The following is a 25748-nucleotide window of genomic DNA, read 5'->3' on the forward strand; positions in this document are numbered from 1 at the left end:
AAATCCAAATCAAAGCATCCCTGACATATGGCCATCCAGCCTCTGCTTAAAGACCTCCGAGGAAGGAGACTCCACTACACTCCGAGGGAGTTTGTTCCACTGTCGAACAACCCTTACTGTCAGGAAGTTCTTCCTAATGTTGAGGTGGAATCTCTTTTCCTGTAGCTTGCATCCACTGTTCTGGGTCCTAGTCTCTGGAGCAGCAGAAAACAAGCTTGCTCCCTCCTCAATATGACATCCCTTCAAATATTTAAACAGGGCTATCATAGCACTTCTTAATCATCTTTTTTCCAGGCTAAACATCGCCAGCTCCCTAAGTCATTCCTCATACGGCATGGTTTCCAGACCCTTCACCATTTTAGTCACCCTCCTTTGGACATGCTCCAGTTTCTCATTGTCCTTTTTAAATTGTGGTGCCCAGAACTGGGACACAATATTCCAGGTGGAGCCTGACCAAAGCAAAATACAGTGGCACTATTACTTCTCTTGATCTAGACCAGTGCTTCTCAATTATTTTCTGTCATGCCCCCCCTAGGAAGAAGAAAACATTTCGCGCCCCCCACGCGACTGTAAATAGTATCATGTCCCACTCACAAGCACGCTTAGCATTTGAAACAGAACAGGCAGCCTCTTGTGCCGGCAAACTACATGTCCCACTCACAAGCACGCTTAGCATTTGAAACAGAACAGGCATTCTCCTGGAGGGTTTCCCACAGGGTTGCCGTAAGCCAGAAATTCTGACATACTCCAGCTCCCAGAATTCCATAGCCTTGAAACATAGAAGAGTCGGGCTTTGAGTTCTGGTCCCCACAACACACTCCAGCTCCCAGAATTCCATAGCCTTGAGTCAGAAAAGATTTAAAGCATTGCCAGCCAAACTGGGTTACTTCTCCAGTGTGGATGCAGCGTGATGGGCTCCTTCCTGGGCTCCCTTTTGCCTCCCCCTCAGCCCCCCCCCCCCACATGGCCCCCACAAGTCCTGCCTTCCCTCTTGTTGGGAAATGCAGGCCTGGCCAAGGGGGGAGTTTGGCACACAACAACAACAACAACAACAACAACAGAGGAGGAGGGGGAGGGGGAGAAAAAAGAAGGGAAAGGAGAAAGAAGAAAAGGAGAAGAAAGAAGAAGAATAGGAAAAAAGATAAAAAGAAGAGGAGGAGGAATGGGAAGAAAAGGAAGAGGAGGAGGAGGAGGGGAAAGAGGGGAAGAAAAATAGGAGGAAGAGGAGGGGGAAGAGAAAGAGGGGAGGAAAAAGAATAAGAGGAGGAGGAGGGAAAGAGGAAGAGAAACAGGGGGGAAAAGAGGAAGCAGCTTGCCTGCAATTTGCAAAGCCCTCTCCAGGCTCCAGCCTTGGGCCCGAGACGCGAGGCTCGAAAGAGAGGAAGCTCCTCCTCTTCAGGGTGGCTGGCCAATGGGGAAGACTGGAGCTGGGGCAGGCTCCTGCAGCAGGAGCAGGCTGTCCAGCCATTGGCCAGGCAATCTGAACAGCAAGAACCTCACGCCCCCCTTTACGGAGCCTCACGCCCCCCCTGGGGGGCACGCCCCACTATTTGAGAAACACTGATCTAGACACTATGCTTTTATTGATGCAGCCTAAAATTGCATTGGCCTTTTTAGCTGCCGCATCGCACTGTTCACTTGTGTTCAACTTGCGGTCTACTTGAACTCCTAGATCCCTTTCACATGTAGTTTCATTCAGCCAGGTGTCCCCCATCCTATAACTGTGCATTTTATTTTTCTGCCCTAAGTGCAGTACCTTACATTTCCCCGTGTTGAATTTCATTTTGTTAGTTTTGGCCCGGCTTTCTAGTCTATTCAGGACGTTTTGAATTTTGATCCTATCCTCAGGGGTATTAGCTATTCCTCCTAATTTGGTGTCATCTGCAAATTTGATAAGTATGCTCCCAATTCTGTCATCCAAGTCATTGATAAAGATGTTGATTAACACTGGCCCCAGGACAGAGCCCTGTAGGACCCCACTGGTCACTTCTCTCCAGGATGAAAAGGTGCCATTGTTGAGCACCCTTTGGGTTCGGACGGTCAACCAGTTACAAATCCATGTAACTGTTACCTTGTCTAGCCCACATTTTGCAAGCTTAGAAATACTAAAGTGTGGATTTTCAGACAACAGTGTGGCATGTTTATGAATGTTGAATTCCAAGGAGATACATTTACTCAAGACAAACTGCAAATAGGCAGGTAATTAGGAACTGTATAAATACTATGCCATAGACTTAAGTAATTCCTGATCTTCATGTACAGCAGCAGGTGTGCCAGGGATATAGCAGGGAGGGGATGAGCGCACTGCCCGTCCTCTTCATTCCCCAATGTCCTTGGTGACTTTGCCTGCTCCTTTTCTTTGGATGCCTGAACTGCATTCCTCAATGCCCAACTGAAGTTGGGCACTGAAGTTATGAGTTATTCCAATGCTATAAATTTGGGGACTAAAGGAAGAATTCATTGGTGGGGCAAAATTCTTACCAGTCCGCCCTCCTATACGCGGGGGATCCGTTCTGGGCCCCATCCTCATGTATGAGGAAAAGAGCATATGCTCAAGCCCCATTGAAAATAATGGGGGGGGGGGCGCTCGTGACGCAGGGTGTGGGTATGCGCCCCATTCCTTCTGCCGGGGCTTGCCTTCCACATTATTATTATTATTATTATTATTATTAACCTTTATTTATAAAGCGCTGTAAATTTTCACAGCGCTGTACATACAATCTTTTTAATTGGACAGTTCCCTGCCCTCAGGCTTACAATCTAAAAAGACACGACACAAAGGGAGTGGTGGTAGGGAAGGGGCCTCTCTAGTAGGATAATACATATAAAATACATAGCAATATAGGAAATGATTCAATAAAACAGGCAACAAAAGAACATCAAATAGCAAGTGACAGTTAGGCAATGCCTGGGAACGCTGCCCTGAACAGGATGGTCTTCAACTCCATTTTGAAGCTGGTTAAAGAAGGGATGGCTCTTGTTCGCGGGGGAAGAAGGTTCCAGGAGTGAGGGGCAGCGAGTGAAAAGGGGCGAATCTGAGATGGGGCAGAGGAAATCCTGGGCTGGGACAGCAGCCCTTGACTACCAGAACGGAGGGCCCGAGTGGGAAGGTGAGGAGAAATAAGGTCTGATAAGTAAGGAGGGGTCAGTCCATGGAGGACTTTAAATGTCGACAGCAGGAGCTTATACTGAATGCGGAAAGGGAGGGGGAGCCAGTGAAGGGATGCCAACACAGGAGAGATGTGGTCAGAGCAGTGGGTGGAAGTGCAAGACGAGACTTGCTGTTCAAGCCTTGGAGAAAGGTCAGGGGTGGAAAGATACAACTGGGTGTCATTGGCATACAGATGGTAGGAAAAACCAAAAGAGCTGATGAGTTTACCTAAGGACAGTGTGTAGAGAGAAAACAGAAGGGGACCCAGAACAGAGCCCTGGGGAACTCCAACAGATAAGGGAACAGGAGATGAAGTTTGACCACCTGCAACCACTGCAAAAGATCTGTCTGACAAATAAGATCTAAACCAGTCAAGGACAGAATCTGAGAACCCAAGGTCAGAGAGTATGTCAATTAGGAGACAGTGATCAACGGTGTCAAAGGCTGCAGACAAATCAAGAAGGATGAGAACAGAGTAAAGGCCATTAGCCTTGGCCTGTAAAAGGTCATTCGAGATCTTAGTGAGAGCTGTCTCTGTAGAATGCCTTGGGCGGAAACCAGACTGGAAGAGATCGAGGATGGAGTTGGCTTCAAGAAACTCAAGACAGCGGAAGGCAAGCCTGACTATGGGGCGGGCCAACTGTATTTAGGAAGGGCAGTGATCCCATTTCCCCCCCACCCACCCATAGCTACATATAAATAAACATTATTATTATTGTTGTTGTTGTTACATCCTTGAGGATTGCTACCATGTGCAGAAAACTCTGCATGCACAACTGCCAATGGCTGACACACTTTTAACAGTGGTAACCCATTTGAAGGTGAGTGGATAGCCTAGAGAAAGAGAAAATTACATAACATTCAGAATTCTCAGAATTCATTCAGCTGATTAGTATTGTACAACCTGCAGAGATAATCCCTATTTGACCTTGCATTAGGGACTCTGTTCTCAACGAGAGAATGGGGACACAGAAACACAGAGATCCAGCAAGGGACCTACACAGCACATCTTCCCTTGCAGAGGACACTCTCCAGACATGATGAATACATGGTTCACTCTTATTGAAAGATCACATGGAAATGCTTTCATTTCTCACTCAGAATTCAGGTAAGTCCTGTTACTGTTAGTAAATTTAACCTGCATGCCATTATGATGTGCTAAGAACCAGAATGTGACAGCTCTTCCCAGACTGAAGAGGGATCAGGCACACCAATGAAAATTTAACTAGTTCCTTTTCCTTACTAAAAGTCTGTGATTTAAGCCATGGCATTCAAATTGTTGTGACAAAGGACCGAAGACAGGTTGCCAAACAGCTAGGAAAGGGCAGACAAGTAATAGAAATGGCTATTAAAATCTCTGTAAAGGTTTCTTTATTGTTATTATGCTTTATTTATATAGCGCTGTAGATTTTCTTAATCCGCTCCTAACAATATGTCAGTGAAATATGAGGTGGGGGTAGAAGCAAACCATAAGCAATTTGTGGTAAAATATTTTTGCTTTTGTTGCTTGGGTTGTAAGAGTATGCTAAACAGGCAGCTTTAATAGCAACATTAGATGGTGCATAGGTGCCAATGTATTCTTGCTACATAACATACAATGAATTAAAATAGGATTTGTGCAAGAAGCTAACAAATCCTGTAGAAATTAATGAAGACAGTGCAGCAGGATGCCTTCCACTTTGATAAACCTGTTGGCCATTCTACATCTAAGATCACAGGCAGGGTGAAAGAGAGGCCAACAGTAAGCAAGTCATGCAGAGGTAACAGGATAACATTAACAGCATAGGCTTATGCTGTGCTCTAGGAAATGTCTCTGGAGCGAACAACTGGTTTAGAAAGTGCCAGAAGGTAGGAAAAAGCCAGCATTAAGGCAAGATATCCAATCTCAGGTTGGCTATTATTTTAAGGCATGCATAACAGGAATAATGGTGAAGAAATTAAAAAAAGTCTTTCTCTTGTCACACATGGACAATTCTATGGAAATGAGCCAGGAAAAGAATGCTGAGTAATAAATAGAATGTGCTTTAGCCCTTACCCGTTTATCAATCTCTCCATGTTGCAGCTGAACAAAGCGGGCACTGATAGCAGCTATATAACTCTGTTGATTAGAAAATGCAACACGCCCAGCTCCTTTTGGGTACTTCAGCTCAGGGTCTGTGTCAATTCCAGCGTAGCAAACTCCTCCATAAAGCCGGTCCATTATCATTGCAAGCTCCACTAAAAAAAAGAAGTATATTTTACACACATAAAATTTCCCCTTTCTTTCTAGGCCCTAGGCAAGCATGTTTATTTGTACTCTCATATCTGGAAATAATTGGAGTGTCAGCAAAAGTTAAATTTAGCAAGCACTGGCATATTTCTATAACAGAAATAAGGACACAGTGTTCCCTCACAGCAGTGAGGCAGCTTGGAGAGAATCAACAAGCCATTTTCCTTGTTCTTTGTGTACATACCTGCTCGCAAGGGTCGAGGAACTCCTCCAACAAAAATGGTTTTCCGTGGATCAAGAGGCTGTGAGCCATCCATCACAAAGTCACTATCACTAAGATTCCAAGGCCGGATCTGAACCTACAAAGAGACAACAAGACAAGATTTTACATTCAGAACTCAAGTTAACAGTTTGCAAATTATTTCTTTTTCATATAATTAACAAAACAATAGCCTTCCATGTGCAACAAAGATGTTTTGCACTTCTCTATGGTTAGTCATCTATTGATTTTTAGAGTCTGCTCTCTTAGTAGTCCTTCTAAACAAGCCAAACAGTAGCACAATCAAGTTGCCACATATTAAATGTAGCAGGAATATGGAGGGTTACATGGGGAAGGGGCACTAAAGAACACCATATCTATTTAGGGAGATGTGTTCTCCCTTAGTTCTGAATGATATGAACTGTAAGGGTTTTTTTTTTTTTTTTTTACAAAAGCCTCTATCAAGACTGACTGGCTGCTAGGTCTCACTCAGAAATTCCTTACAGAAAGAATCAAGTTTGCCTGGGTGAGTCTAAGGGTCCCACTTGCTCTGTCTAGCTGGACAGATAATCCAGGGCAGTATGTTTCTGCTGTCCATTTGCTGTGCAAGACCTGTAAGTGCAGTAATGGGGAAAAATCTATCTCTGTAACTTGGAATCTAGGGTGAAGTAAACATGAATCACACTATCAAAAGCACCTGAGGACCCAAGAATATTACCTGTGTACCAAATCAGAATTCTTTATAATTAAGTATATAATTCTTTCTCTTCCCTTTCTCACCACATTAACCTACATTAGCTTACATTACATTTTTTGTTTAGTGCACACCACAAGCAAACAAAACAAGCAAGATGTTTTCTCAGTTCCAGGAAGAATTTAAATTTAGGAAATTTGTGATTACAATTGTATCATGACTTGAATATTTTTATAAAACAGTGTCACAAAATGCAAATTAAAAAACTTTGGTAAAATAATCTAATTCATATAGCTCTACTAAGATAAACAGAAAGACCAAAAAAAAAAAAAACACTAAGCAGTCTTACAAAAAACTATCTTCCTCAATTACCAAATATGAAAATCAATTAAACATGGAATTCTATTATACAATAAATAAAATATACCTGATATTCCCTACTTGATTATCTGGATCATATTTTAAGACTCCTATTTTCCTGAAGAGTACAGGGTGAGTCTCCCTTATCTGGAATTCCAAAATCCAAAATATTCCAGAAATATTTTTTATGGGTGGGTAAGATAGTGACACCTTTGCTTTTTGATGGTTCACTGTGCACACACTTTGTTTCATGCACAAAATCATTTAAAATATGGTATAAAATTACCTTAAGACTGTCTGTATAAAGTATATATGAAACATTAATGCATTTTATTGTTTAGATTTGGGTCCCATCACTAAGATATCTCATGATATGTATGTATATGCAAATACAAGTATTTCAAAATCCAAACCACTACTGTTCTCAAGCACTTTGGATAAAGGAGATTCAACCTGTATTATTACAATCTTCACAACAGCCTATGTTTTTGCTAATATTATGCCAATATTTTCTATCTTATCAAGAAAGGCACAACCCGATAACATTTACATTAAGCAACCACAACTTTTGTTCCTGCAAACAAGACCATATCTTCCAGGTCACCATTATTGTATCACAGGCTTTTAATCCATTATTACCTAAAGCCTTCTTAGTGCTGTTATATAGCCAAACGTGTTAAAACAAATGCAATTCAGATGGACTTAATTCAGTATAAAATTCTGTAACATTTCCATTCTTTACAGCTTGTTAAGATCAAGATGGTTTTATTATCTCTGTCCATACACTAAATCAGAAGGGGAAGATTAGATGCCTTATTTGAAATGAAAGTGGTCCCCAGTAGTGCCTGATCTGATGCTTTGGGATGTAGGTGAGCCCCACAGAGCTTATGATGAATGTGGAACACTTCAGACTGCCACATGAGTGAATTATATGATGGAAATTCACTACTGTTTAATTAGTACACAAGTTCCCCCTAAAACAAAGATACACCTTGAACACTTTCAATAAAGCTTTGATTACCAACTGATTTTAACAGGGTCCAGACAATGAATTCAGCATAAGTTAAAGGGCCAGCAGCTTTACCTCCATAACCCAAGTTGGAGGGTCTTTATCTCATTTTGCTCTAGAGGCTGGGCTGAAGTTTTTTCCTTTCTGTTTCACACATTTTTATCTATGTCTTGACTTGTGATAAAAGAGCACTTGAACTACCTGCATGGGACAACTTTAGCAGGTCCTTTGCTGCACTTCACACTGGCACAGAAGCTGGCTTTCTGCCTAAAAGACCAAGCTTATGTGTATAGAAGAAATATAGTCCCTGAGCCTGTAACTGCTCAGTAAAGCTACTTACTAAAGGCTAGCAAACTTTGGCATAATGCTTGGAATTCTCTACTATGATGAAATAACTTCTATATTACACTCTGTCAGCACAAAGAAAAAGGTGCTCATGTAAGCACATATTTCATGTAAGCATCCAGTTCCTATGTGTGTTTTCTACTAAACTACCATATATGATCATTCAACTTACCGGTTTGTCTTTAATTGTAGGACTGGAAACACACAGGTAGAGTTTTCCATCTTCTTCAATGCATGCATCAATCAAAGCCTGTACAGAGCTTTCATCTTGGAACAGTAAAAATGCATATCCTAGATAAAGAAACAGAAAAAGTTTTTGAATGATTTCTGTGGGATCCTGAGAGTTGAAGTTATCTATTTTGTCTAAACCTGTGTACACTTATGTGTCACATAACCTAAAAGTAAAAACCATATCACCTCCTTAGGAGATAGAGAATATTTTTGGGATATGATTTTTTAAACATTTTCTCATTTATACCATCCAAATTAATTAGTACTGCTATCCCCAAGATGGCAAATAAGCGAGAATGTTTAAATTTCTTGCCATATAGTTGTTAGTCCTATAGGATTTAATTTAGTCCAAACAGGGTTGAACATCTAGGGATTCAGGCCCTGATTTTCAAGGTTAAATCCCTGGCTAGAATGGATGGGTCAATAATAATAATAATAATAAGAAGAAGAAGAAGAAGAAGAAGAAGAAGAAGAAGTAGTAGTCCAAGTAGGCCATAAGTTGAACATGTGTCAACAGTGTGATGTGGCAGCTAACAAGGCCAATGCAATTTTAGGCTGCATCAATAAAAGTATAGTGTCTAGATCAAGAGAAGTAATAGTGCCACTATATTCTGCTTTGGTCAGGCCCCACCTGGAATATTGTGTCCAGTTTTGGGCACCACAATTCAAAAAGGACAATGAGAAACTGGAGCATGTCCAAAGGAGGGTGACTAAAATGGTGAAGGGTCTGGAAACCATGTCCTATGAGGAACAACTTAGGGAGTTGGGGATGTTTAGCCTGGAGAAAAGAAAGTTAAGAAGTGATATGATAGCCCTGTTTAAATATTTGAAGGGATGTCATATTGAGGATGGAGCAAGCTTGTTTTCTGCTGCTCCAAAGAACAAGACCCGGAGCAATGGATGCAAGCTCCAGGAAAAGAGATTCCACCTGAACATTAGGAGGAACTTCCTGACAGTAAGCGCTGTTCAACAGTGGAACACACTCCTTCGGAGTGTGGTGGAATCTCCTTCTTTGGAGGTCTTTAAGCAGAGGCTGAATGGCCATCTGTCAGGGATGCTTTGAGTGAGAGTTCCTAAATGGCAGGTGGTTGGACTGGATGGCCCTCGTCGTCTCTTCCAACTCTACGATTCTATGATTGATTCTATGATGATAATAATAAATTTTATTTATGTACTTTCCAAAAGATCAAGGCGGGTAACAAAATTACAAAAGCAAATCCATAACTTACAGTAAAATACAATACAGTAATACAATAATAAAAACCAATACAAATATAAAATACAATACAACTCTAATACAAGTTTCACCTTCTGCCACATACGATTTTGGGGGGCAGAAATTTCAAGGGCTTTTAAATTTTAAAGATGATAATATTTGAAGATGTTATTAAGTGCTCATTAAGAGCAAAATAAAACAAGATTTCATTCAGTACCATGCAGACTTGTGATGAAAGCAGCAATAAAGAGCAGTTTCAAACCACAACAAAATAGAAGACATTCCCACTTCAAAATACTTTATAGCCAATGATATTATTACTAAGATAATGGCTGCATGGCAGAAGAAGCCTATGTGTACTGTGGAAAGAGCGTTAAACGTGATCCAGAGAGAATGAGATTCAGCTATCAGTTACCTAACCTGACTCACAGAGATCTCATTAATTGTTCCAAATAATTTTGAGGAATGATGAAATACAAAAGGTGACAAGCAAACTAACAATAGTTACCTTTAGGAGGAAAATAGGACTTGCTTTCAGCCTTGTGAGGCCAATCCACAATCAAAGGGCCAAAGCGACGAAAGCTAGCTGTGATCTCATCTGCAAGTTTATGGAGCAGGAATAGATAGAGAGACAAAAAGAAATTTTAAAAACCAGCCAATTTAAATCTGTTTTATACAATTTGGTAAAAACACTCTGGAAATTTGCAATGATTTTCAGCCACCCTAAAACAGCTGATATTGCCCAAAGGGCAGGCTTGGTGAGTCAAAACATATGCTTAATAATGAAGAAAACAACTTAAGAATTATCAAAGCTGTGCCTTTTAAGTTACAAAGAAAGGTCTTTAGCAGACCACTCCAAGGAACAAAATCACTGAATCTAAAGAGCTACTACATTCTAGCTGCAGGCATTCTCCCACAGATAGCGTGCAGAGCTTGATTCAGAGTGAACAGTCTGCTCTGAGAGCAGCCTCACAAAAGGCTGGGAGAAAGGGGAAAAGTATATTGCACAGTCTAGTCATGTTTAATGCTTCCATCACATGCTTAAGCCACATCTGTGCACATTATCTGAGCTTGACCTCAGATTAACTTCAGCAGTGCTTGCAGAAAATGGTTATGTAATAGCTACAGAGACAAAGATGCAGACAGTATGCGCACAACATATTAGCAGAAAGCAAATGCTGCAGCCATTTCAAAGCCTCCTTCCATTTCAAAATTCAGCTCAGGTGACTGGCACCCTGGCTAATGTTACAAACATTGAACTGCACAGTTTTTTTGAAGGACAGAATGGAATTTTCCCACTCTAATCTAATTTTAAAAGCGGTTCAGGGTTAAACCTAGTCCTATTGGAAGTATGGAAAAATGAAATGCTTAGGCAGGACAAGGTCACTGGGCTGAAAAAATAATTGATCTGCCCTCCTCCATGCATTTGAGGAAGTTTGCCTCTGGATTTATACACACTTGTGTCAGGAATTCTTTCCCCAAATCACCTGCAAGGTAAGTGATTGCTGATCTGGTCACAAGTGTGCCAGATTCTTTTATCTGCATGTTAGCAAGAGAAGTGCTGAACCTGGGGACAAAGGAGGTATGGGAGATATTGGAATGCTTACAATTTGACAGAATTGTTTTCCATCATTTAAAAAAAAATGTTTTAAGTTCAGACATTCCAAATTAAACCCTTTAAATTATAACTACAACAGTCTTAAAGAAGCAAAGGCAGCCATGTTAGCCATGAAACAAAATTAAAAATACATATTATGATGAAAAAAGAAACCTTGTCCTATTCTTTTTAGTAGTTGTCTTGAGAGATGTAAACAGTCAATGTAGTGTAGTAGTTTGAGTGTTGGATTGTCTTTCTGGAGACCAGTGTTTGAATCCCAGCCCAGCCATGGAAGCCACTGGGTGGCTTTGAACAAGCCACACTCAGATGAGGACAAACCCCTTCTAAACAAATCTTGCCAAGAAAACCATGTGCTAAGTTGGCTTTAGGGTTGTCATAAGTCAAAAACAACTTGTAGGCACACAACAACAAACTTGAGAGATCTAAGAGTATTTGCCTAGTAGTTTTAAATAAAAGCTTATGCAGCAATCATTCTCATCTCCCAGTCATACCACAACAGTATTATTTATGTCTACATGGGATTTCAAATAAATTATATAGGAATAATTCATTTCACTAGTGAAATATATGGGGGTTGCAAAAAGGCTTCCTTAGCTATCTGAAGCACTGTATTCTATTAAATTTGAATTTATATTAATGCCTTTAACATGAAGGCTTAAGCACAACCATCTCCACAATAAAAGACCTTCAATAAAGAGTTTTATGATGTCATTCAACATAATATCCAAATATCTGAACCAGATGGAGAGAAAACCTATCACAAGCTGTGCAGCTCGTAACTCCTTATCCTCACAGTTCATAACCTAGCAGCTTGTATGTTTGGCCATTCATAATCTAGGTAATTATTTTTACAACCTAATATAAACTGCATGCTGAAAATTGGGATACTTGTTTGCCTTCCCCACCTCACAATTAAGTCTAGCATTTTGCTAATGTGGGCAATCTTGACTAAGTGATACCCAAGTATACCTTCATCAATGTCAGGTGGGAGACCGCCTACAAACACTTTGCGGGAGTACCGTTCCACTCGCTCGCCATTTTGGTGAGAGAAGCAATGTGGTGACCCCAAGCCACTATGAAGAGTCTGATCCCCACGTCCATCATCCAGAAAACCATCTTCCATTGGGAACAGTGAGGACTGACCTACATTGGAAGAGACAAAAGAGGCAAAACATACTAACAGAAGAACAATCATTTCCACAGCTTTAACTATTTTCATTGAAATCAGCTGCTACATTAGCAATGTTTCCGCACATCCCTCATTATAATCATAAACAAAATAAATATTAATTATGGCTTTCCCCTACAGCTTGACTTCTTGGTATGTGGAAACCTGTTAACAACTGCAAAGATACATGTTACCTGATGCTAAACAAATTATGTACACTGGATTGAAAAACTGAATTTTACTACAGTTGAGGGTCCCTTATCTGGAATTATGAAATACTGTACACCAAAATACAATTTTTTTCCAGCTACATACTTGTACAGTATTGTGAGGCCAGAGAGAGACACAAATATCTGTGAAATGGCAAGGGGCCTAGATTTGTGCCAATCACTACATCTGGATTCTAAACATCTCACAGATCCTAAGTCTCTCTAGCCTCATTATGTTTTATTATACATATGCAAATACAGGTATTCCAAAATCCAGGGAAAAAATCCAAAATATGGAACACCTGGTCCCAAGCATTTTGGATAAGGGATACTCTACTTGTAATATTAAAATGTTAATGACTACAAACCCTCTGTCACCTAATTCTGTTCCAAAACAATCAGATGCTGATCCTTTTCTAAATATATGCCAATAATATTACAGAAATAATATAGGAAATGAATTATGAATGTCTTCGAGAAGCTTGTCCTAGTGCCATATGAAAAAAATGATGTGAAATTTTTACTCACATCTTTTGAGTGGCTGGTTCAAATGAAATACCCCATACCTAGTTTACATCTAGATGTCACAAACCCTTGAAATCACAAACAGATGTCATCCGATAAAGCAAGAAAACATCCAACTAAACAGAAGCCATCCAGAAAAAAAAACAATTTAAAAAAATACTGAAATCATGTAACCTGGTTCTTACTGAGCTGGAAAACACCTTTGTGTTTCTGAGAAGAAATGTGTTTCATAGATCTCATAGTACTGGGCAATGTGATGCAGTGCGTAAATGATGCTGGGCAGACCCAGGATCCAATTTCCCATGAGGGTCAGCAGGTGTCCTTGAACCAGCCAATAAGTATCTCAGTCTAACCTACTTCACAGGGTTGTTATTAGGATAACATAGGACCATGCATCCTTGAGCTCCCAAGAGGAAGGGTGGCATAGACATGCAGTACATCTCCCAACCATGAGGAGGACATTGTTATGACTCTAAACCAGGGGTCGGCAACCTATGGCCCGCGGGCCAGATCCAGCCCGGCGAGGCCTTGGGACTGGCCCCAGCTCGGTCCTGCCACCGATTGCCGCCCCCGCCGCAGCTTCCGCACCACTCCGGGAGCTATTTTGAGTTCGGCCCCCCAGTTGTCTGAGGGACAGCAACCCAGCCCCCGGCTCAAAAAGGTTGCCTACCCCTGCTCTAAACCCTTCACATTTTGATTTGATGCAGAGGACAATTCCCCTCCCATTCAATCGTCCCCATACTTATACCAGTTCAAGCTCTTATACATTTTCCTTACCTCTGTGCTTCCTTCTGCCCCCATTCCCTTCAACAAGCTGTCTGATGCTCACTGGTAGCATCAACAAGCTACAGTATGAGGCCAGGAACTGAGCTCTCTCTGATCCTCTTTGGCATCTGGATCACAAGCTTCACAGGGAATGGGGTTGTGTTTTGTGTGGGGCTTTTTTTTAAAAAAACAAACCATTTATCAGAAGCTACTTTAGCCTGACCAGATATCAAAGTAAAATGACAAGGTAAATGTTCTATATTTTGTCTCCCCCAGACATATGCTGCTCATACTGCCTGAACCTGACTGCCACAACATTCATGTTGGGGACTCAAGCAGGATAGAGGGTGGATTCGAGTCACCTAAGATATAAACCAGCTATTTTCTAATGTGGGGAGAATTTAGGTTACTGTATTCTGGACACAACCTGACAGACAGCAAAAATCATGTCCTCACTAGCCTTAGCTGTCCTGTTTCAAGCCACTGGTGAGGACTCCTTCGTGTTAGGAATATCTCCTGCACATAACAGATAAACATGTCAGTGAGGAAGATTCTAGTGAAGCCTTATTCCTACAATGCTATCTTTCTATGTGGAAACAATAGTGGTAATTATTACTTTGGTGGTAATTATTACTTTTATATTACATAATTTACTGTACACCACCCTGAGATCATATGATGTAGGTTGAAAATAAATATTTTATAAATAAATAAATAACATAAGACTATTCACTAGATTGTTACAAGCTCCCTTCTGCTATTCATTATTCATAAGGAGTCTCATGTATGGTACTTACTGTGTATATCACTGTGGAAGTTGTGTTTTGTTTTATTCCCACTTAACATATGTATAGGATTATTTTAGCACTACAAGACTGACTTGAAACAAGTTGTGTTTGTAGCTTGTTTTTTTCTCACTCATTTTACATTAATATACTCACTAAAGGAAAAAAAAATGGGTTAAAATCCCTGAGATCCTCACCCCATTCCAAGAATTGCAACAATGTTACTCTGTTCAGAGTACATCAAAACTGCTTAAAATGTATCCATATAAAAGCCTTTAAAACGAGGCTTCATGAGAAATTCCTCAGGTATTTAATACAAAAAGCTGAACACGTCACTCATCCCATAATAAAAGTAAGTGAAAAGAATGCTGAAATGTGAATATTATGTATGGCACTGTACCACTTCCATCTCTTGAAATCCCAGCGTATGCGCACACCACACATGTTCAGTGAAAAGGTCAGCAGAGGAAATCCCACAAGCTCCTTTACATATGGAGTGGCAAAGTCAAGGAGCCAGCCCCTAGAACCATAGCACCTGGCTGAAGAGCTAAGGGCAAAGAAGCAGAAGATCCACCACTCTCTCCTGAACCTCTCATCTCTTCAACTAAGTGATGAGGATACTGGCTTCAGTAAAAGACTAAGACAAGGCCCCCCACACATGTACCCAGTCTGACCTGGCAACAGACTTCTAGGCACTGATAAAGACTTGGAAATTTACCAATTTGACACATGCTGCCAAAAAATCCCAAACAAAACCCACCATTTCAAAGAAGAGCACAAAAATAGTAATGATGTTTTAATCATCTGCATTCTGAAACATTTGTTTGGTGTTTTTTTTAAAGTAACAGTCTGAAAACCACTGGTAGAAATCAGTATTTGATTAACATCAGTCTTTGAACCCAGATATCCACAGAAAGTTAATATGGTAGTATTAACTCACCTAACCAATCTGTTTTTATAATGGAGAAATTTTAACAGTAACTCCATTCCCACTCCACCAGGAAATATTGAGAAAGCTAAAGAAGTGGCAAATATCCAAAACTATTGACTCAGCATGCTTGTTCAGAGGATGCAGCCCTAGCAATGTGGTTTGCTCATTCTATAGATTTGAAAAAGCACCTAAAATGACACATATTGCCAGGATCCATTCTCACAAAAGACATAAAACTCTCCCAAGCCTTAAAATGTCATCCTACTAGTGCCCCCCTGCCAGTTCTATAATGCTGGAGAGATCTTCAAAACAAATCCAGTTTCAGGATACCAGGCCTCTCTCAGGTGTTGGGACCTTTGGTTTGTTCACAGAAGAGAGCCAGATTAGATTATTAAACTCCACAGGAGATCACTGTTTCAGCAGTATGAAACCATCTACTGGAGGGCTCAGCAACTTACTCGGTATGAAAAAACACTGCCTCTTCTCAGTAGCGTAAGAGATTTTGGAACTATTTCAATGCTAATTGCAGTTAATAATGGCCAAAGTCAACTTTGTAGAAGAAGGACCTGGGAATTCAAGTCATTTAGGTGCTTCTCTACGATGCAAACCTCCACTCCATTGCATACACAGTTTCAACTCTGCAGTTCTCAACAGACTGCTTGTCACACACTTGCCTATCCCCACCCCCATTACATGATATACTAATTCTGCCTTGACAGTCTTATTTTAGGACATACTACATTCAGTTATTAGAAGTTACCATAGCATGCAAACTGAGGAAGTCTGGCTTCAAAATAAAAGATAAAAAACTGCTTCCAGTCTTCCTTACACAAGCAGCTTGTGCATTAGCTATGCCATGAGACATTTTAAACACCAGAAAATTAAAGAGGAATGTTGTTACCTCGCCTTCTCCCATATGTCCTTGCTGCATGTCAAATGAGAAGAAAAACAGCCTTTCAAACATTGTTAAAAAATATATTGTTTCATCTCCTTTATGGCAGCTTAGTGGTTCTCAAGCTTTAGTGCACTGCAGACCACATCAGAAACCTTCTGCCCATACCCACATTTTTTGCTCTTGTGTGTACAACAAAATGGGAAACTGTCTTTAGCTGTTTGGTACTCACTACTGCAACCTGTGGATCTGCAACTTCATTAGCAGTGACTCTTTTTCTCATGCTGCTTGGAGACAGCATCCTTTGAGCCTCCTTCCTACCATGCTCTGTGCCTCCCTAGCATTGTGCAATTATGCTTCAACGTACCCACCTCTGAAATTAACAATGTGCCCAGGAAAAAATGTCCATGTGATTACAATAAAGAGAAAGATAGGAAGTTTAATGACTAGAGGCCTGATCTTCCCAGTTTTGCCTAGCACCTAGCACATTATTTTGTGAGCATATTATTCATCAAGCTAAACTATTAAAGACCTCTGTAGATTAGGAATGATACATTAAAACAAGTTGCTTTTTAGCTGCATCTCTGGGACTCCCTCTAATTTGCTATTACTCAGCTCTGACTGACCAAATTGTTTCAGCGCTCTAGCACATGCCCTTCCCTAATAGGGCACATACTCAGTAATGCCAATTAAGAAAAAAATAGTGATGCTACCACCTTGTTAAAAAGCTCTCAGGCATCAGCACATACTGCATGCACAAAGCAACAGCCAAGAATGACTCTCTCCTATGAACACTACCAACAGGGCCTACCCATCTGACCTTCTATAAAGAACTATAGAAAACCCCACTTCCGGTTAAAATGGCATAACCTGACTGTTGCCCTGTGATTGCAGTAACGAGATTTTATACTGTTTGATGTTTTTATGATGTGTATTTTAGATATGATTGCCATTGTATGGAGATTTCTGGTTGTAATCCCACTTCGAAACGTTGGGAGAAGCGGGAAAATACAAATAAACTTATTCTTATTATTATTATTCTGAGTTCCAAGCATAAAGTCACCTCCTTACATCATAACATCATCAACACCAACCATTAGAACCAACCTGATAATGTTCACGCAATGCACTATTTAAGAAGTATATCAACTCACAGTTCACAGTTACAAGTATTTAAAAACAACAACAATGTATGAACTCTCTTACACATTTTCCCTTCTACAAGATTAGTTTCCTCCCTTTCCAACTGCCCAACTTGAACACATTTATTTGTCCATCTACCAGAGAATACAGCCTTTGGCAGAAGCTGTCTCCACCTTTCCACAGACCTTCAGGCATAGTCCCTCTGTCAGACAGTCAGGGCAGATTAAATCAGCAGCATCCTTCCAGGGACAAGTAAAGAGAACTGTTTGAAGCCTCTGAGCAGTTTGGCAAATCAGAGAGTTTAAATCTCTGGACTGACATACTGGAAGGGGCCCTCCTGACAACAATCCTTGTTTAACATCAAGTATTTTATTGTCTATAGATGCAGAAACAGCTATAGTGTTTTTGTAATTCCTGAAGTGAAAACATACTTACACTACTATGTCTTGTGTGTAACTGACAGAGTGTCAAGTGTTTGCAAAGTGTCCCTTGCCAAATAAGCTATAAAATCTTGTCTGTGGATATAATTGGCCAACAAAACCATATATGCAACACACCTTTCCTTGTTTGGTGCACTGACATGCTGGTCAACATAACTGCAATTCTCACTGAGGCCCAAAAGAGTAACATAAAATTGCCAGACTTGCTGTTCTGTCACTTTGTATATAACTACAAGGGGTGGTGGTGGTGGAACAGAAACCCAATCAAGAAAATAATTCAGACCTGAAGTATATTTTTCTGCTGAAGATTTCCAAGTTGTCTGAACCCAGATTGCTGACAGAAGCTACATCCAAACATTACCCCTTAAAAACTTTATCAAATATATTCTGAACTACAGTGGACCCTTGTTATACGCTGGGGTTTGGTTCCAAGATCCCCCGTGTATAACAAAATCCGTGTATGCTCAAGTCCCATTAAATATAATGACATAGCAAAATGGTGTCCCTAATAAAAAATGGAACATCAAGGTAAATTTATACTTTTGGGGAACATTTTCAAACCGTGTATGCTTGAATCCGTGTATAAAAAATCCGTGTATAAGAAGGGCCGACTGTATTTAACTCCTTTATCTGTATCATTCCAATGTATATAACTAAGGCCATACAATAAACACTGTACTGGATGGGATGTTTTATCTCTGCTTGAAACATCTCAACGCTTCTAAGGGTTTCCAGTTCATATACAGATTGAAATTTCAATAGCTGGCTGTGCTCCAAGTCAATCTTATCCCATTGCTACTGTTCATAAGATGTTCATAAAAGATTTTGTCAGACTAGGAGAACAACACCCATCATATTACAGAAACATTTTTCAGTATTTTGTTATTTACCTGAAAGAAGCCTAGTCACAGTTCAGATTACATTATAATGTGCCTGTCACCAAAGAAAAAGAAGGGATGCGTTGAGTCTAAAATGCTTGTAAGAAAAAAAAATCCTGTCAGGACAAAAATGAGGTGATTTTAGTCTCACTTTGCATGGCTTTGTTGAAGAACCCAGCTTTCATTTCTAAAATTTTCTTGGTACATGAATACATAGTTTGCTACTGGGGAAATTGTCTGTAGCATCATCCCTAACTCCACTCTTTGTGCCAGAAAATTGTTACCTGTTATAATGAACGCTAATATATATATATAAATATCATCATCCCTAGCTCTGAATCTATCCAGTGAAAAGCTCCGTTATCTGCATTCTGTATGAGCAGAGAAATATTTTGGCACAATTCAAATTAAAAAGTTTGAATGTGAGTTTTAATTAGTTTTAGAAAATTAGTTTTAAAAAAACCCTATTCTCGTACAGAATACCACATTTTGGTAATGAGAATTTTTCAGTGTGAATATATACATTTGATTTTCCTCTTTATAGTTATTTATTTATTGAACTTATACCCTGTCTTTCTCCTGAGATGAGATCCAATTTTAATCCTACAACAGAGACTGAGCATGTAAATATGCACCCAGAATATTTCCCCAGGCCGTCTTGTATTAGTTCTCTCACTAAGCTGGTCATAAGCATAAAAGCATATTTGTAGGCCCAAGAAGCCCCACCCCACCCACCATGTCATTTGCATGCAACTTTGCCGAAGGATAAACTAAAAATATCAGCTGAATGTCAACAGTAAGAAAATCAGTTTATAGTCATATGCAAGTATGCGATAAGGAGAAGTCACAATTAGAAAAAAATATTTAGATTAGCTACCTGTGATAGATAAGGTATGAGCTGCAATCAGTGGTAAATTTAGAGATAGAATTAGAAAAAATGTTTTTTGTACTGAGCCCTGTAACATTTAGTGATAACAACCACTCTAACCATTACTCTTCATTTATTTAAGGTCACCAATTATAGGATCGTTCTGAAGGAAAAAGTGACATGGCTCCTTTCTGCAGATTTCATAATATGCATAAATAATCTGAGTGGAAATGAAAGGAATTAACAGGATTTGAGCAATACCTAGAGTGGGGTGCAATACCTAGAGTGGGGTGGAAAGGCAATGGCAACAGACAGAACAAAAAGGAATATGCTTTGCAGGAGGAACAGGTTTGGAAGAGGAAAAGAAAGAGAACAGAAGATGATTGAGTGAGAGGGGTTGTACCAGTTAGCTGGAGCTCAGTCTTCTCATTACCTGGAACCTTATGCAATATTGCACCCACTAATGCCTTTCAGTGTTTCCACACTTAACACAGCAGCCCTGTTTGCCAAGAATACACCAGCCTTTCATCAACATTTCCTGCAGCAAACACAAAAAGTGTGCACGAGAAACATGCATCATGATACATCTACATGCACGTGTTAGGAAGCCCTTGATAAGACCATAGCTCTGCAAAATCTATAGAACAAATATTTTATGTGCAGACATTCTGAGGTTCATATGGATAGCTTAATCCATAGAAAGGGTGAACTTAGGAAGCTGAGAAAGAATTTCAGCCTGAAACCTCAGAAAGCAACTACTATCAGAATAGCACTGATGAATCAATGGTCTGCCTCAGTAAGGAAGCAAACAATTATTATTAGCAAACAATCAAAAACATTTGTCCTGCAAAAAAATGCTGATGTAACTACAGCAAGGGTGACTGCAGTGTACACTGTGCAGCTCTAGTCTCTGGAAGTTACCTAGGGCAAGGGTATAAAAATAAAACTGATAAAAGAAGCCATGAAAGCACTGGCATAGTTCAATCTATCATAGTCTCCTGCCTTAGGGATGCCATAACCCGGCTGCAGGCGTGCCAAACCCGCTTTTGGTGGTGCTGGCACAGTCACGGTCCGGTTTCATGCCAAAAGCAGGTCTGCCCCGCCTGCGGCCACCTCTGCCCCCGCACACGCCTTCCTTATGGCCGCGGCTGCTCATGCAGCCGGCTGGCCACCCACTTCCGCATCAGCCTCCTCCTCCTCTGCCTCCTCCTTCTCCTCTGCCCCCTGCACGCTCCCTCTGGCCACCAGCCACCCTTCTCCAGCCTCCTCCTCCCCCCGCACATCCCCCTGGCCTGCAGGGCTGTGCGCGGCTGGCTGGCTGGCCGGCCACCCACCTCCTCCTCTGCAATTGCGCCGAGCAGTTGCCCAGGCGCAGCTGGCGGAAGCGCGTGATTGGCCCACTTGCCTGCCTGGGCCCTGGCCGCACGCCTGCCTCAAAAGGGAGCTGGTCCCTTTAAGGAGGCAGAGCCTCAGAAGGGGGGGAGGAGGAGGCGGAGCCACCCGCAGAGCTAATGAGGAAGACTTCCTCCTCCTCCTGAGTCTGGGGCTGGACAGCCCACCCCTTCTCCAGGCTGGAGCCTGTGAGAGCTGGCAGGGGGCGGGGCTGTCCCAGCCCCAGTCTGCCCCCATTGGCCAGCCAGGCTCAGGAGGAGGAGCTCCTCCTCTGTTGGGCTGGGCTGCAGCCAGAAAGGGCCATTTTCTTTGCCCTTTTTTGGCGCGGAGGAGGAGGAGGATGAAGAGGAGGAGGAGGGGGAGGTGAGTGGCCAGTTCCAGTAGGAATGCTTTTTATTTTTTAAAGTGCATTTTTCCCAAGTGCCTTTTCTGTGTGTTTTTGGTGCTTGTAATGCTAACAAGTCTCCCTTGTTTTGTCAATGATAGTGTGGTGATGATGATGCAATAAGCCTCTGAAATATGCAAGAGACCATGTTAAGTAAAGCCATGTGAAATGCTCAAATGTGCTGTTGTGTGTGTTTTGGAATGGAGGAGGGGGTGATTTGGCCAGAAAGAGGAGTACATTTCTGCCATCTGTCCTCCATTTTGATCATGCCTAAGAAACATGCATTTATATTAACATTTTTTTAAAAATCATCAAATTTTTTCACATGTCCTCCATTTTTTTTTAAAAAAAGTGTCCTACATTTGAAACATTTGTCCTACATTTGTCCCGGTTTGGAGGTCTTGATTTATGGCAACCCTATCCTGCCTTCCACTCTGGTATATTTCTGTTTTTTTTTTTCCCTTTCAGATTTTCATTAGCTGTCAGATTTTCAATACTGTCTGCATACCAAAGCAGTAAATAATCTATGAGTTCTTAAAATGTAAGTTCTTACAGAGCAAAGACTTTTTAACTGAGCAAACTCTGCCTGGATCTACTGCACCCTCCTCAAACTGGGGCCCTCCAGATGTCATGATATAAACTCCCAGGAGCACCCAACCATAAGATCTACAAGGCAGCTCACAAATTTAAGAACTAAGTCCTTATTAAACTGAAAAACAAGAAAAACACAATAAGCAGAGCAGCAGACCAGAAACAAAACTAAGTTAATGCCTCAATAATTAAGACTGACAGTGTGTAAAAAGTGAGAGAAAGGGAAATAAAGCAATCTCCTCAGAAAAAAAAGCCATCTCCCAAAAGCCCCCCAGAAAAAGGAAAATGTTTGCCTGCAATGCAGTCACCCACAAGGAGGTGGCAAAGCAGTGCTGCCATTGTCCCAGATAGAAACAGAACAGGCCCTCTGAGGAAAAATTTAAGGTACAGGGTGGTCCATATGAGCAAAGGATGCCCTTGAGGTGTTCTAGCCGCAATAATTTAGGTCTCTAAAGGTCAATGCCAGCATTTTAAATTTAGCCCTAAGATGAGCTGGATGCCTGGGAATGATGTACATTAGCATTCTATGATTTATGTGGCTGATAATGATTTTTTAAAAAATGGCACTGCACCTTGAACTAACATTTTTAATGAATTTCTATTGAAGGATACTTCATATTTTGAGTACACACTATGCTCAAAAGACAACTAGTTTAGAAATGGGCTAACAATCCAGGGTGAGTGCTGAGAAACATGACTGAGTTGAATGAACCTCTGAGCTCTTGTAATCTATTTAGAAAACAGTTTTTTGTTTAGTGAGTGATTGGAATAAACAAGAACTCAAAACAAAGTAATGTTTACATCAATATCTTTTTTCTCACTACCTCTATTTTTCCACTTTTGATTTTGATATATGAAAACAACATATACTTTAAGTATTTGCTGTTTAAAAGCAAATGTAGTTCCAACCCTTGGAATACACATATAAGTGTAATGCATGATGTTTATGGAATATACCCCATTAGACAACTCTTCTTTTATAAAATAAAAAAGGAACAGAGAAAAATTCTGCCAAAGAAAAAGAAATAAGTATGACTTTGGGCACAACAAAAAAATTAACAAATCAGGACATGATTAATTCAGTACACCGAAATCCTACTAGGAATGTGTGCTTTCCTTTGAATGCATGTTCTTTGTGCTACACTATAGTCTCACAGAAACCAAAAAGACAATATGATATCACCCAAAGCCAATGTAAGAAACAGCAGTTACAATTCAGTTGGAGACACTACATTTTGGAGATATTTTACCAAGCACAAACTATTTTTAAAAAAACAACAACCAACCAATAACAATGAAACCACAGCTACCACGATACGTAACATTTTTGTAATCAATGGATGTAAATCTTTGTAATTTTCATTCCTGTGGGCAATAATTATTAATTTAATCATTTTTCTTTCTTCTCTAACAAAATGCTTGAAAACTGTGCTGTTTCCAAGGGCCATTCAAGTTAGAATTTATTCTGCCAAAAACCCGCAATGGTGATTTGCAAAGAAAACAGCAATTTCTGTGCAGAAATGTTGCTTTCTGTGCATGGTGTCTTGCCTTCTGCACAAAAAAATTAGGAACTTGCTTTCTGCACAGAAAGCAATATTTCTGTGCCAAAAATGCTATTTTCTGTGCTAAACAAACCCACATATGTGTTCTGCACACTGTGATGATTTTTGTTGTTACACATTACCAATACTTTGGAAACCCTTTTTTTGTCTGGGTTTCAAACATTTACCAATATTCTGTCCATCCACACTGAACAGAAATCTGATTACTGAACTCTGCTTAGAAAATCAATAAAGGCTGTATAGCTTTATTGATAAAATCAATAAAAGGGGTATAAAAAGGCACTTAAATGTCCTCCACATGTCCACTTATCAGCAGGCCACAAAGTAAGAAAAGTTTGGAAGCAAGAATGCCCCAGGAGAGATGCTTCATTGCAATAGCTAAATATGTTCAGGGTGTGTATGGCTGGAGTAGAATGGAAACTTAAGAAATCTGATTGAACAGCAGGGTGAAATTCCTGAAGAGTTTTGACTCTATCCTCTTTGAAATGCTATTAAACGTGTAAAATGTCAGCTACACTGAGCCCATGAGTAAAACAATGTAATTCATAAATGTGTGGAGCATTTTTTTTAATTGGATGTTTTAGTTTTGTGTTTTGCTCATAACTTGTTACCTGCGACAAGCTCTTCATATGGCAAGCCAAAAATGGAACTCAACAAATGAATTGCACTGCATGCATCAATTATAATTTTATTTTTTACTTTTTAAAAATTATTCCTTTTACATTCTGAGCCCACACAAAATGAATGAAAAACTAGGATACAACAAAGAGTGTATAATGCTATTTATGAAGAAATAAGGTCATATAAAGAGCACCTAGAGCTAATGCAGTTATTAAAGGACACAGCATACCTTTCAATATTGTACCTGGTGGTTAAGGGTTTTGAATATAATGACCCCTGCAAAGTAGTTTTTCCCTAAACCCTCCTCTAAACATTAGTCATCCTAGTGTTGCTACCTTGATTTTGTGTACACTGCCAACAACTACACAGATGTGGTATATGGCTTTATCTCTTCTAGAAGGCAACTTGAGCAGAGTCCAATAAAAAGAGTACACAGTAGTTCCACTTTATACCCAGCTCTGGCAAGTTTGAAGATTAAGATACTATCAGTATTTTCCCCAGGGAACAGCTGTACTTCCAGCTAATTAAATGAGTCCTAAATAGCAAGTGACCTGTCTCACAGATACACTGCTCATTCATATACTTACAAGGAAATAAGGTCCATATGCCAATTTGGGCACAATGACCTATGGGGCCTCTTCCAACTCTTATCATTCTAAAATTTAGCAAATAATGCAATGATGCAAGTTTCTCAACATTTATGGAGCATGACTAGATCCAACTTTTTAAGATACAACTAAAAAAAAATTATTTTTGCCCCATTAAGTAGCATTGCAAAGGCTGGCAAACAGCTTCCTGAAATTAAGAACTCCAATCTGCTACTCAGACACTGTGAGGTAAAACAGATGGGCTAAATAAAGCAGTTTTCAACCACTTTCAACTCGGGACATTTAGACAATGCACGTCTCGAAAGCAGTTGAAAACCAGAACAAAGCCATGCTCCGGGACTAAAACTCGGAGCAAATGAAGCTGGGATAGTACAACTTTAGTGCAAAAATTATGCATATTCGCTGCTGCATATAAACATCCCAACAGGAGTGCGGGGATGTGGCAAATCAAAGAAATGAAAGTATGACAATTCTAATAAATGTAATTTCAACATACATAAACCATACAGTCCAACAGGAGGCATGTGTGGGAGGCCTCCATGCTTTTGCTTTGCCAGTGTATCACACGTGCAACTGTTTGTCTGATTAAATGGGTGGGGTGCAACAGGATGGCATCTTGGCAAATGTGGGCGGTTACTGGAGGTAGCAGGTGGTGTGTTTATGTGACAGTGCACATGTATAGTGGGGAGGCAACAAAAAAAAAACACTACCCAGCGGCATGACATGATGCTGTGCCATACAGTCAGCCAGTGCATATTCAGCCTGCCTTGAGAGCTGGCTGTGCAGGCAGTGGGGTTTCACCCCATTTGGGAAAAAGCAGGATCAAGCCACATTTTCCTGCCTGTCTGTTCCAGGCCTAAGAGGACACGTATCTTATTAAGTTCAGTGGCATC

At 40.4% G+C, this 25748-nt stretch overlaps 1 protein-coding gene across 2 annotated transcripts in view; it reads right to left on the reverse strand.

The window, feature by feature from the left end:
- The window catches only part of CPEB4 (cytoplasmic polyadenylation element binding protein 4), an 80965-nt gene that overhangs the window by 6619 nt on the left and 48598 nt on the right, over window positions 1-25748 (reverse strand). The window contains exons 3-8 of one of the 2 annotated variants that reach the window (XM_042454157.1): window positions 16377-16400; window positions 12062-12235; window positions 9983-10072; window positions 8200-8318; window positions 5605-5719; window positions 5187-5368 (exon numbers count right to left, since the gene is read on the reverse strand). In XM_042454157.1, coding sequence (XP_042310091.1) covers window positions 5187-5368; window positions 5605-5719; window positions 8200-8318; window positions 9983-10072; window positions 12062-12235; window positions 16377-16400 — 704 coding nt within the window. The remainder of the gene's footprint in view (window positions 1-5186; window positions 5369-5604; window positions 5720-8199; window positions 8319-9982; window positions 10073-12061; window positions 12236-16376; window positions 16401-25748) is intronic. The other variant, XM_042454158.1, reaches the window with a different exon arrangement.

The sequence above is a fragment of the Sceloporus undulatus genome, chromosome 2 (assembly GCF_019175285.1).
Source record: "Sceloporus undulatus isolate JIND9_A2432 ecotype Alabama chromosome 2, SceUnd_v1.1, whole genome shotgun sequence".
Lineage (NCBI taxonomy): Eukaryota > Metazoa > Chordata > Lepidosauria > Squamata > Phrynosomatidae > Sceloporus > Sceloporus undulatus.